This window comes from Salmo salar, chromosome ssa15 (assembly GCF_905237065.1).
Source record: "Salmo salar chromosome ssa15, Ssal_v3.1, whole genome shotgun sequence".
Lineage (NCBI taxonomy): Eukaryota > Metazoa > Chordata > Actinopteri > Salmoniformes > Salmonidae > Salmo > Salmo salar.
In genome coordinates this window covers 72,229,506-72,243,899 of record NC_059456.1, presented here as the reverse complement: position 1 = coordinate 72,243,899, position 14,394 = coordinate 72,229,506, and the positions used below count along the sequence as shown (strand labels likewise).

General features: G+C 42.2%; 1 protein-coding gene across 1 annotated transcript; it reads left to right on the top strand.

Moving 5' to 3' along the window:
- Nucleotides 1–5,691: 5,691 nt before the first annotated feature.
- On the top strand, nucleotides 5,692–13,173 carry LOC106572190 (RING finger protein 223). Its single transcript, XM_014146131.2, has 2 exons — nucleotides 5,692–6,058; nucleotides 11,632–13,173. Exon 2 carries the CDS (start codon nucleotides 11,714–11,716, stop codon nucleotides 12,422–12,424), a length of 711 nt encoding a protein of 236 aa, XP_014001606.1. The 5' UTR covers nucleotides 5,692–6,058; nucleotides 11,632–11,713; the 3' UTR covers nucleotides 12,425–13,173.
- The last annotated feature ends 1,221 nt before the right edge of the window (nucleotides 13,174–14,394 follow it).

The window sequence follows — 14,394 nt, the reverse complement described above, 5'->3', positions numbered from 1 at the left end:
CTAAGAGCAGTAGCAACATCTTATTTGATTTGAGAGTTTCAGTGTGTTCGTGCACGTGTGTGTTGGTGGGAGAAAGGGAGAGAGAGAGACAGAGAGAGAGAGAGAGACAGAGAGAGAGAGAGAGGTCATGAGCAGATGAGCTCCCACATTTTTCAGCATGTTTTACTTTTTTTTATAGAGTTAGACAAACTTGGATTTTTTGGCAGGGACATAACAACATAACCTTCACTCCAAATCAAAACTCCAAACCTACAACCTGATTTTGGACGGCATTACCTGGAATGCTTCCTACACCCAAGGATGATTATTCTGAAGTTATACAGCAAATGCTCTGTCAAACAAACAGAAACCTGAAACCACCATCCAACCTGGAACTAAGTGAGTAATGGTTAGTCAGCCGAATGGAGAGGCCTTAGAAGCACTCTCCCACTATTCAGAGGTAATTAAAATATAATACCCTCTGTATGTAAAGAATAATAACACAAGAAAATAGTACAAAATGAAGCTCCTTATGGGAAATCAAGAGACATTTTCTGCTGCCTATAGTAAAAATGGGAACATAAGCAACCTTATCTTCCACACAGACCATCCCCTGGCATGGCACAGTGCTATACTAACCGATGGGTGGAAACTCAGGGTGGAAACTCAGGATACTAGACAACGAGGACTCTGAGTCAGCTAATATAAATCTCAATAAGTCTGGAACAGTATTGGTACAGGGCAACCGCAAACAGTTTCAGCTGGACTTTCACCTAATCAAAGAATGAGCCCAGCAGGAGAAGCTCTCCCTTGAGAAAGATACCCACCCCGAGTGGGTCAGACCAGACCTCTTCATTATATAACCCCACTGACGAGCAACCCCAAGCGGAAAGTCAACCTCCCAGCACAGAGTACTACTCCCTCATTGAAATGAGGGATCAATTTACCCAGCTGGAGGTAAGGCAGGTGGAGCTGGAACAGCAGGAGATTACACTCCAGTCAGCACAGACCCAGACAACAGTCCAGCACAACAACACCCCCTCAACCAGACTCGGAGAGTTGGAGGTGGAGAGAGACATATTTGAACTCTGGACTGTAGTGAGACAACATCAACAGGAGAAAGAGCAGGAGCAGGAGAAGAACAGAACACTAGAGGAGAGGATCAGAGTGCTGGAGGAGAGGGTGTGATGTGACAGAGAACAACCCACTAGAGAGGTGGCCACCCCCGCAGAGAAGCCAGCAGAACAGCCCACCTGAGCTCCTGACAAAAGTCTCGACACCACAGCAGAACAGTCCACTCCAGACCCTGACCATGTTGACATCACAGCGGGACAGACAAATGAAGAACCCCAAGCCCAGGGGATCCCACCCCCTCTGAGCACCCCCCCCGTTAGCCACCCAGATAGCCCTCCTGACAACCCCCCCACACCCACTGAGGACATACACAAGACACAGATTGGATTGGACTCAAACGGAAAAACTTTTTCCCAAACACAGAGTGTCTAAACTCTAGTGTCCAAACACCCAGCGCGCCCTAGACCTTCTGTCTGAGGACCAACTAGGGTCACCCAGCTAAGTAATAATACACACAGGAACAAACGACCTGAGAACACAGCAGGAAAGGGTGGCCACAGCACTCAAGGGAGTGATTGAAAAGCTTCTTCTACTTTACCCAATGAACAAGTGGTTATCTCCACCTTGCTACCACGAAAAGTCTTCCACCCTGCTACCATACAGCAGGTAAAACGCAAGTATTTCCCGTGACTGTGCCTCAAAACCAAATATTTATCTGTCCCACCACTTCACCCTGGACTTTACGACCAGGTCCAGCTATACAAGGCAGCAGTGCCCACCTTCGCCTGGACCATAAAGGGCATCGCCCTCAACCGAAGCCCCAACACTTCACACAGGAGCAACAGATCAATAGACGCCCAGACCAGCGAGACACTCTCCCAGACCTGTGGGACCCCCCCGGACCTACACATAGAGGACCCACGCCGAGAGGACCTACATCCAGACCAAAACACCACCAGCCACATCCACACCCCCACCCCAATCAATCAACACCCTCCCACCAAACGACCAGGTGTGAAACAGGGAAGGGACTCAAGGGGTATGCTAGTTTGATATAAAGCAGACCTAACTCACTCTTAAATTAATCAAAACAGGAACATTTTACATTTGGCTAGAAATTCAAAAGGAAATTATCTTAACAGAGAAAAATGTCCTCTTGTGTGCTACCTATATCCCCCCACTAGAATCCCCATACTTTAATGAAAACAGCTTCTCTATCCTGGAGGGGGAAATCAATCATTTCCAGGCCCAGGGACATGTACTAGTCTGTGGCGACCTAAATGCCAGAATCGGACAAGAACCTGACACCCTCAGCACACAGGGGGACAAACACCTGCCTGGAGGTGACAGCATTCCCTCCCCCATATGCCCCCCTAGGCACAACTATGACAACATAACCAACAAAAACGGGTCACAACTCCTGCAGCTCTGTCGCACGCTGGGTATGTACATAGTCAGTGGTAGGTTTTGAGGGGACTCCTATGGTAGGTACACTCATAGCTCATCTCTTAGGAGTAGTACTGTAGACTACTTCATCACTGACCTCAACCCAGATTCTCTCAGAGCGTTCAGTCAGCCCACTGACACCCCTATCAGATCACAGCAAAATCACAGACTACTTGAACAGAGCAATACTCACTCATGAGGCATCAAAGCCAAAGGAACTGAGTAATATTAAGAAATGCTATAGAAGGAATGTAGTGTGGAAACCTACCAAAAAACAATTAGGCAACAACAAATTCAATCCCTTTTCGACAACTTCCTGGACAAAACGTTCCACTGTAATAGTGAAGGTACAAACTTGGTAGTAGAAAATCTAAACAGTATATTTGACCTGTATATTTGACAGATGCCTCACAAGTCCTCAACTGGCAGCTTTATTAAATAGTACCTGCAAAACACCAGTCTCAACGTCAACAGTGAAGAGGAGACTCCAGGATGCTGGCCTTCTAGGCAGAGTTCCTCTGTCCAGTGTCTGTGTTCTTCTGTGTTCATTTTTATTGGCCAGTCTGAGATATGGCTTTTTCTTTGCAACTCTGCCTAGCAGTACAGCATCCCAGAGTTGTTTCTTCACTGTTGACGTTGAGACTGGTGTTTTGCGTGTACTATTTAATGAAGCTGCCAGTTGAGGACTTGTGAGGCGTCTTTTTCTCAAACTAGACACTCTAATGTACTTGTCCTCTTGCTCAGTTGTGCACTGGGGCCTCCCACTCCTCTTTCTATTCTGGTTAGAGGCAGTTTACGCTGTTCTGTGAAGGGAGTAGTACACAGCGTTGTACGAGATCTTCAGTTTCTCTGCAATTTCTCGCATGGAATAGCCTTCATTTCTCAGAACAAGAATAGACTGACGAGTTTCAGAAGAAAGGTCTTTGTTTCTGGCCATTTTGAGCCTGTAATTGAACCCACAAATGCCGATGCTCCAGATACTCAACTAGTCTAAAGAAGGCCAGTTTTATTGCTTCTTTAATCAGGACAACAGTTTTCAGCTGTGCTAACACAATTGTAAAAGGGTTTTCTAATGATCAATTAGCCTTTTAAAATTATAAACTTGGATTAGCTAATGCAACGTGCCATTGGAACACAGGAGTGATGGTTGCTGATAATGGGTCTCTATCTACATACAGTTGAAGTTGGAAGTTTACATACACTTAGGTTGGAGTCATTAAAACTCATTTTTCAACCACTCCACAAATTTCTTGTTAACAAACTATAGTTCTGTCAAGTCGGGTAGGACATCTACTTTGTGCATGACACAAGTCATTTTTCCAACAATTGTTTATAGACAGATTATTTCACTTATAATTCACTGTATCACAATTCCAATGGGTCAGAAGTTTACATACACTAAGTTGACTGTGCCTTTAAACAGCTTGGAAAATTCCAGAAAATGATGTCATGGCTTTAGAAGCTTCTGATAGGCTAATAGACATCATTTGAGTCAATTGGAGTGTACCTGTGGATGCATTTCAAGGCCTACCTTGGGAAAATGAAAAGAAATCAGCCTAGATTTCAGAAAAATATTGTAGACCTCCACAAGTCTGTTTCATCCACGTTCATCTGTACAAACAATAGTACACAAGTATAAACACCATGGGACCACGCAGCCGTCATACTGCTCAGGAAGGGGACGCGTTCTGTCTCCCAGAGATGAATGTACTTTGGTGCGAAAAGTGCAAATCAATCCCAGAACAACAGCAAAGGACCTTGTGAAGATGCTGGAGGAAACAGGTACAAAAGTATCTGCAACTGCACATGGGGACAAAGATCGTACTTTTTGGAGAAATGTCCTCTAGTCTGTTGAAACAAAAATAGAACTATTTGGCCTTAATGACCATCGTTATGTTTGGAGGAAAAAGGGGGACGCTTGCAAGCCGAAGAACACCATCCCAACCGTGACGCACAGGGGTGGCAACATCATGTTATGGGGGTGCTTTTCTGCAGGAGGGACTGGTGCACTTCACAAAATAGATGGCATCATGAGATAGGAAAATTATGTGGATATATTGAAGCAACATCTCAAGACATCAGCCGGGAAGTTAAAGCTTGGTCGCAAATGGGTCTTCCAAATGGAGAATGACCCAAAGCATACTTCCAAAGTTGTGGCAAAATGGCCTAAGGACAACAAAGTCAAGGTATTGGAGTGGCCGTCACAAAGCCCTTACCTCAATCCTATAGAAAATTTGTGAGCAGAACTGAAAAAGCATGTGCGAGCAAGGAGGCCTACAAACCTGACTCAGTTACACCAGTTCTGTCAGGAGGAATGGGGCACAATTCATCCAACTTATTGTGGAAAGCTTGTGGAAGGCTACTCGAAACATTTGACCCAAGTGAAACAATTTAAAGGCAATGCTATGAAATACTAATTGAGTGTATATAAACTTCTGACCCACTGGGAATGTGATGAAAGAAATAAAAGCTGAAAGAAATAATTCTCTCTACTATTATGCTGACATTTCACATTCTTGAAATAAAGTGGTGATCCTAACTGACCTAAGACAGGGAATTTTTACTCTGATTAAATGTCAGGAATTGTGAAAACTGAGTTTAAATGTTTCTGGCTAAGGTGTATGTAAACTTCCAACTTCAACTGTACGTGTACATTACATAAAACAATCTGCTGTTTCCAGCTACAATCGTCATTTACAACATTAATAATGCCTACACTGTATTTCTGATTAATTTGATGTTATTTTAATGGACAAAAAAAAATGTTTTTCTTTCAAAAACAAGGAGATTTCTAAATGACCCCAAACTTTTGAACGGTAGTGTATGTTTCCCATGCCAATAAAGCCCCTTGAATTGAATTGAGAGAGAGCTAGAGAGAGAGAGAGAGAGCTATAGAGAGAGAGAGCTATATATATAGAGAGAGAGCTATAGAGAGAGAGAGCTATAGAGAAAGAGAGAGAGAGAGAGAGAGAGAGAGAGAGAGAGAGAGAGAGAGAGAGAGAGAGAGAGAGAGAAAGAAAGAAAGAAAAAAAGAGGGAGTAACGAAAGGGAAGGCAAGGTAGAGTGCCAATAATGTTAGTTTCACTCCTGATGGAGGCTCCTCAGCCTATCCCTATCCCCTCCCCCTACCTGCCTCCCCCTCCTCCTCTGACACTCCCTCAAGGCCACCTTATTGTTCCCTGCATATCAATGTCATTACATTGAGTTGAAAAGGAAGTCGGCAGAGCAGGGAAAGTGAGTCGACCAACGGACACAGTGAGAGAAGGACCTCCAGGCTAATACTAACGCTAACCCTTATGTTACTTTGAAGGCTTTGTGAGCACACCTGCAGCAGCTTGACTTCCACTCGTTTAGCCTATCTAGCGTAGCACCCAAGGACCAGGGAGCACTGTATAGTGATCCCCATAGCTCACACCTCCTCCGTGGTACCCCCCCCTCCCCCAGTCATCCAGCTTGGCATGAAGATGTGTTTTAGTCTACAGAAGGCTGGACCAAATACACTGTAATACACTACAAAGAGAAAGAGAGAGGATAATCTGGCAAAATCATCATTAAACCGGTAAGAACAAACTTTATCAGGAATTGTATAACTGTTGTTGAGTACAGTGCAAACAATGTTATGGGTTATATTCTAACACCAATACTGGGAAGTGGTACCATGAAATAAATACATGTGAGATTGTCACAACTGGTAAATACAGGATACAACATGATAAAACAGGATAAACATACGGTAAGAGTTGTATGATGTGTTTTTTTTTCACGTGGGTCAATTAACTTCATATTAGACGGTGCAAGTATTAAGCAGAGCAGTATGCTGTTGCACACCTCACGTTTCTGAGGATCAAGTTACATGTACTTTACATTTGGAGAACAGGTAGAGCAGCAATGGAAGAGAGGCAGTTTAACTGTCTACACTATAGGCTTTAACAGATGACCTCACAATAAACCCGGCTGAAGAACACAACGGCCACGCTAGTCAGTTGACAACACCGTCTGCTGCCTTAAAAAAGTCAACACAACTCTACTGGATTTGTTTCATAGTATCATAGGTAATGTTCTTACCTCACCATTTAAAAAGGGAGACCTGGTAACAAAATAGCTATCATATATAAGCATTGATAAACTATTTATATACTGTTAATAAATAAGTATTTCATTATTTGTAAACATTAATACACAATGCCTTCAGAAAGTATTCACACCCCTTGACTTTTTCCACATTTTGTTGTGTTACAGCCTGAATTTAAAATGTACTAACTTGAGATTTGGTGCCACTGATCTACACACAATATCCCAAAATGTCAACGTGGAATTTTGTTTTTAGAAACGAATAAAACATTAAAAGCCGAAATGTCTTGAGTCAATAAGTATTCAACCCCTTTGTTATGGCAAGACTAAATAAGTTCAGTAGTACAAATTTGTTTAACAAGACACATAACAAGTTACATGGACTCACTCTGTGTGCAATAATAGTGTTTAATGTTATTTTTGAATGATTACCTCATCTCTGTACCCCACACATACAGATAATTGTAAGGTCCCTCAGTCGAATAGTGATTTTCAAGCACAGATTCAACCAAAAAGACCAGGGAGGTTTTCCAATGCCTCGCAAAGGGCACCTATTGGTAGATGGGTAAACATTAAAACAGACATTGAATACTCCTTTGAGCATGGTGAAGTTACTAATTACACTTTGAATGGTGTATCAGTACACTCAGTAACAAAGATACAGAGTCCTTCTTAACTCAGTTGCCGGAGAGGAAGGAAACCGCTCAAGGATTTCACCATGAGGCCAAATTTTAAAACAGTTACATAGTTTAAGGGCTGTGATAGGAGAAAACTGAGGATGGATCAACAACATTGTAGTTGCTCCACAATACTAACCTAAATGACAGAGTGAAAATAAGGAAGTCTGTACAGAATAAAAATATTCCACGAGATGCATCCTGTTTGCAGTAAGGCACTAAAGTAATACAGCAAAAACAAACTGGCTAAGAAACAAACTGGCTAAGAAATGTAACTTTTTGCCCTGAATACAAAGCATTATGCTTGTGGCAAATCCAACACAACACATCACTGAGTACCATATCTCATGTTATGGATATGCTCATCACCAGCAAGAACTAGGGAGGTTTTCTTAGGATAAAAATAATTGTAATAGAGATAAACACAGGCATAATCCTAGAGGAAAACCTGGTTCAGTCTGCTTTCCAACAGACACTACTAGATGAATTCCCCTTTCAGCAGGACAATAACCTAAAACACAAGGCCAAATCTATACTGGAGTTGCTTACCAAGACGACATTGAATGTTCCTGAGTGGAAGAGTTACAAGTTTGACTTAAATCGTCTTGAAAATCTATGGCAAAACTTGAAAATGGCTGTCTGGCAATGATCAACAACCAATTTGTGCATTGAAGAATTTAGAAAATAATAAATGGGCAAATATTGTACAATCCAGGTGTGCAAAGCTCTTAGAGACTTAACATTACCCAGAAAGACTCACAGCTAAATCGCTGCCACAGGGGATTCTAACATGTATTGACTCAAGGGGTTGAATACTTATCTAATCAAGATATATCTGTTTTATTTTTCCTTAATCTTTAAAAAATAACAAAGTATTTTATGTAAAAAAAGCCACATCCATTTGAATCCCAATTTGTAACACAACAAAATGTGTAAAAAGTCAAGGGGTGCGAATACATTTTGATGGCACTGTATAATGGGTTATTCATGAAAGTTATTATACAATGTTACCAAAAACTTTAAAAAAAAAAGCTAAGATTCCGCTCTGAAACACACTAATTTCAAAATATCTCAACTCAAGCAGCATGTATAGATTTGGAGGCAGTCACAAAACCAGGTCAGTCGGCTAAGCTGGCGATAGGGCAAAAATGTGTAGCTGATAGCCAAAGCGGGTCGTATAGATAGTGACAGGGAGAGTAGGGAGCACTAGTGTTCAAGGCAAAACAAAGGCTCTCCCGCCTCATGCTCCTATGGTTCCGACTTGCCTGACAGAAATTAGGTTAATGACTAACTGTCATTTGTCCCGCACACTAAAATGTGCCCCTAAGCAACTGATCTATAGTCAGTGTTGTGGTTTGTTGACTGTTAAATAAACCTGATTGTTCCAGTTAAGAGTTAGGGTGGGTAAGCTGATCCTAGATCTGTGCTTCGTTGGTAACTTATACCTGAATTGCAAACAGTGGATTGGGGATCGTGGTAGGACTCAGTGAAAAGTGGTTAAACAAGTTTAATTGACAAGAAATAAGTTGATATCAGCTCCATTAAAGGTTGGAATGAAATCCATAGGCCACAAACAAGCTGGAGATATTCTCACTAGGTCCACTTAGTGATTGTTGTCCATATTACCCAATGTCAGAGCAGTTGCTACATTGTAGTTTGCAGAGGAGGTTGGGGGGGTCCACCGAGACCTCTTTTTGAGGGCCTTAAATTGTTACGGTCTGTAACATGGTGGTGAGAGAAAGATCGAGAGAGAGGGAGCGAGAGAAGGCCTGGGCAGAGGCTGGCCCTGCAGGAATGCCAAGGGTAGATGGAGCGATGAGAGGAGAAGGAGAACAAGCGGGCACATTGTGTCAGCCGGCTGGCAGAGCTAGGGCCGGACAGAGAGAGATAGGGGCAGGGCTGCCCCCGCAGGGCACGGCGAGGGGAACACCTGCAACTCAACCACCCCCCACGTCCCACGCCGCCCCCTCATCACAGCGCTCACCTGTCCTGTACCTACTAGCTACCTACCTATCCTAGGAACACAAGTATCAATCACAGTCGAACCAATACCAGACAGTTTGCCATTTGTCAGGCATACATAGTTACAGCTATTCTGACTGCTTCTATTCATCAGTAATCCAATCATGTTTTTTTAACACTTATCCCATACCCATGTATCTATGATAACAACCCCCCCACAGACTGACAGCTGGCTGGGTGACTTAGAGGTTCTGGCCAGAGGGAGGTCTCTGTCAAGGGTGCTCATGCTGACGTCTGTGAGAACAGGGAGTAACAAAGCACTCTGTGTCCGTCCCTAGTACTGCCTGATGAGAGTCCCACATAACCATTCCCCCGTCACTAGAAAGATGCTTTCAACAGCTGGGCCTCGTTCAGCCGGCGCACAATGTTTGTGGAACGCTCACATGCGCTTGTTTTAGATGATGTGTTAAATTGTTTGGATCATAAAAATCATTGTGCTGCCTTATTTATAGACCTTCCCAAGGCCTTCGATACCGTTGCCCATCACATTCTTATTTAAAGGTTGACTGAAATAGGCCTGGATCAGGCTTCTTGCGAGTGGTTTGAAAATGATCTGTCAGACAGGACTCAATGTGTGATCTCTGATGGTTTTAAGTCTAGTTTCCTGGATATTACAAAAACTGTACCGCAGGGGTCAGACGTGGGGCCTGTTCTCTTTACTATTAATAAAAATAATATTGGTCTATCTGTTAAAACTTGTAATATGAATCTGTATGCAGATGACACGGTTGTTGGCCATTGCCCCAAGTGTTGATCAGGCTGTTAGAGCTGCAATCTGACTATTTTACCTTACAGAGAGCCCTGGTTAGTTTAAAACTTGTACTTAATGCGGGAAGACTAAATGCATGTTGTTCTCTAGTTCTCGCAAGAATGTTTCAGATGGACTACATATTTATTCATTGGATGGTTCTCCCATTGATAGGTTCCCACCTACAAGTATCTGGGAATTTGGATTGACAAAGACTTCATGTTTTAAAAAAAATAACATGTCTGAGCTAGTTAAAAAGCTACGATTTAAAGTGGCCTTCTTTTTTGGAAATAGATCTTACCTCTAACCTAAATAATAGGAAGCAGATAGTACAGTCAAATTTCTTGCCAGTTCTTGATTATGGTGACACCATTTACCAGATTGCAGCTTCCACTACTCTTAAACTTTTGGATGCAGTCTACCATAGCTCCATTCGTTTTATCCCTGGGGACAGTTTTAATACTCACCACCGCATCCTGTATCAAAAGTTTGGCTGGTCTTCATTAAAGTTCCGTAGATCAATCAATTACTCCATTTGTCCTTTACAAAGCCCTACTACACAAGTTCCAACTTACCTAAATTTGCTGCTAACGTATTAAAGAATGAGCTACCAAACCCGCTCGCAGGATTGGTTAACTCTTGAGGTCCCTCTGGTCTCAACCAATTTAAAATCCTCCTTTAGCTTTAGTGCCCCCCATTGTTGGAATAACCTACAAAATGGATTCCCTGGTGCCGCTAGGGCAGTTTAGGACTCTGGTATTGAATTAATTCATTGAGGATTGCAGTTGTTTCGATTGATTGTATGGCTGTATTTGTTGTAATTGTGGTGTTGAAGTTGTGGTTATTTTGTAATGTATTGTAATGTAAATTGTTCTTCCTGTTGTGAGAAAATTGTTGTACTCAGGGCACCATTGGGAATCAGACCCTGGTCTCAATTGGGCTACCCTGAAGAAGAAAAAAAATCTGATATAGGTTTCCAGGTCACCCCTTGTAAAAGAGGTATCTTAATTCAAGGGTCGTTCCTGGTTAAACAAAAGTGAAAGAAAATATAGAAATATATTATGTGGAACAAAGATGCCTCTGACATGTAGAATGAGGAATCGTGTCAGTTCTATTAATGACATTAATGACAACGTTTCCCTGATGAACGTGGCCCAGGGAATGCAAGAGGTTGCTCAGGGACTTTAGTGGGTTTAGTGAATGGATGTCAATCAGCCCCATATTGTATAAAGTAGAGTAAGCAATAAATGAATTGTAGATGGCATGGTCTGATATGAAAAGTAAAAAATATATACAAAAAAATACATTTAATTTATAGACATATTTAAATTCCACCAAATGCTGAATTATTTGTGACTACTGTGTAACCTCTTTAGAAGAGTTCAGAATGTAATCGTATTCTGAAGGGAATAACATAATGGTATTGCAACTCTGCCTGCATGGGGTCATAAACCTTTAACCTACTGTATTTTATAATATGCACTTGACACAAAAATCACAAAAATCCTGTGAACAGTCTGGGATTATTTCCACACTGCATGATTTTAAAAATAGATTTTACTCACCATCTGAGCACGTGATTAAGAGATAATCTGCATTTCCATTCATTCTCAGATAATCCACACCAAGTACAAAGAAGAGAAAGGGGGACAAAGACAAAAGGAAGTGGGAAAAGGATACAGAACATCCCTTCAAAATGGCGCAGATCCCTCAGGTGTGGCACACCCAGGAAGAGAAAGTGGACCTGGATATAATGGTGGCTGTTGGCAGCCAACCCGAGTGCTCTATCTGCTACAACACCTACGACAACGTCTTCAAGACGCCCAAGCTGCTGGACTGTGCCCACACCTTCTGCCTCGAGTGTCTGTCACGCCTCATGGCCATTTCACTGGGAGAGCAGGAAGGAGGAGGCAGCAGCAAGATCCTGTGTCCCTTCTGCCGCCACCCCACCCTCCTGACCAAGGAGGGTCCCCCGGCCCTGACCACCAGCAGCGAGGTACTGGGTAAGCTGCCCAGCCACCAGCAGCACGAGGAGCCTGTGTGGCTGGACGGAGAGAAGCTGTGCTACAAACGGGCACTGGAGGCCAGCCCAGAGGCCTCTAGCTCCACCTCGACCTTCTGCATCTGCATCGACATAGGGGCCAGCAAAGCAGGCGAGGTCCCGGCTCAGACACGTCCCAACAGCACGGCCTTTATGAGGCGTCTGACCAGCTGGAAGCGGGTGCTGCTCTTCATCATGCTGATGGTGCTGCTAGTGGTCATCGTGCTGTGGCCCCTGCAGTGCATCGTCACCACGGGCAACATGCACTGCATGCCTCGCTCTATGGGCTCAATACAAGGCTCCATCACCACCACAGCTACCCCATTCACCAGCATATACCATTCCACAAAGGGAGCCTTTCATTAAAATACATGTATATAGTATGCCAGATTCCACCGCTGCCACCAACGGTACCCTGGTTCACATTCACACAGACCCCCAGAATAAGCTCTGGTAAGAGGTTGATCTATGTATTCCTTCTCTGCCACATTCTCCTTCAGCTCCACTAAAGGGTATCCAGCCACAGCCCCCCCCCTCCACACAGAAATGCATTCCCTCAGTCATGAGAGGACTAAAATACCACAGATAAGAAGTGGGAAAGATGGCCATGTAGTTAAGGCCCACAACTGAATCAAGGAAGACTGGATATAGAACACAACTGTGAGAAACTCTGCACACTCTATCCAGTTCTTTTAGCTATTGATATTGGCATGCTCAGCGTCATTATTCTGACAAGGAAGTTACAAATTCATACATGAATTCCAATTCTTGCACTTTGATTAACTGATTTTCCTTTTCTTTTTTTCTTTCTAAAGTTATTTTGCTGTAGAAATATAATATTTGGATGAAATGCGTTGTAATATTCAGACCCAGACAATCTGGGTGAAATCTATTCATATCTACAGTATCAGATCTGATGGCCACAGCACAACCTCAACTCAAAATGTTCCGTTTTTAAGAAAGATGTGCAAGTTTAGCTGTCTTATTACTGTTTTGAAAAAATGGTATGCCAAAACATAAAGCTGAAATTGTAAGTGTATATACATGTATAGTTGATTGTACTGTTTTGATATATATTTTGTTTACAAAATGACAATAAATGAAAAACAACACAGGCATGGTCCAGGTTTTTCATAATGAAAAATGTTCTGTAGCTTTGTTTCTGAAAGTCGTTGAACAAAATGAAGTACAGTAGACATGGGTTGTTGGCCGTGGTAGGAACTAATGATTACTGGACTACCATTCCCCACTTGCTGTTAGGATCTTATCTGGGCACACACCAGTGACCTGTCAGGATTTTCCAACTACACAACGATTATTACTAACAACAAGGTGTTGCAAACTGCTTCAATGAAATTGTGAACCCTTCCTCGTAGATTAAGGAGTGGTCATAACAGTAAGGAGTGGTATTTCCTGTATTGGTGTGAAATTACTGGATAGGTGTGTACAGGAGACCAAAGGTGAGGTCTGGGGGAGAATCTCAAATGCATTTCCTTGATTCCCTGCGTCCTCTTTGTTTCCTTCTCAAAACCCATTGGTTGAAAAGGTGATTGTATAGACTCTATTTTGTAGTCTTTGTGATGCAAGGTCACAAGTGTTAGGTCGTTCCACAAAACAAGTGCCTTTGATATTTTAAGTAGAAATTGTGCACCAGTATTAATTATTTTAATATTAATAAAGACTTGCTAAAGTGCTAAAATTCAGCATTTTGGCATGTCCCTTTGTGCACCCTCTGTGACTTCTAGGAAGATTTGAATCCACTTAACCCCAAAATTCCTTAACGTTTCCTGCATCATTGTAAATCTGTTAATAATAATCTCCAGAAATGACTGTCAGAGCAACAAAATACCTAGGGTATTTCATGTGATCAGTGAAACATTTGAAGGTTAAACAAAACCTGTCCGTAAGGTCAACCCTGTTAAGTGAACTGAACTCTCATTTTAATATGGTGAAACTATTCCTTATAAAATATTTTTTCAAAAGAAACATTGAAAATCTAGTCAAATCCTAGTGTAAAAGCAGGTGAGTTGGTTCTACTTTTTTGGGCCATTTTCTGGTGTTTTGGGGTGAAAAACTGAGCAGGTTGAGCATCACGCACCAACCATGTTACCCGTAGATAGACAGGTTAGAAATGTTTTAACAATGAAAATAAATTGTTAAAGAAGGGGATTTATGGCTGATTTAAGATGAAATCGTCAACCGTGTTATGGTCAACACTGTTACATTATTTGGCACTTAATAGGCACTTACTATCGTCATTTTTTTTAATTTAACCTCGAGATGGTAACATGTGTTTTTTATTAAGTTGAACAAGTGCTCTTTAGATCAAAGTTTAT

Coding starts and splice junctions, on each gene's coding strand:
- LOC106572190 (XM_014146131.2), top strand. CDS start 11,714: ATGGCGCAGATCCCTCAGGTGTGGCACACCCAGGAAGAGAAAGTGGAC.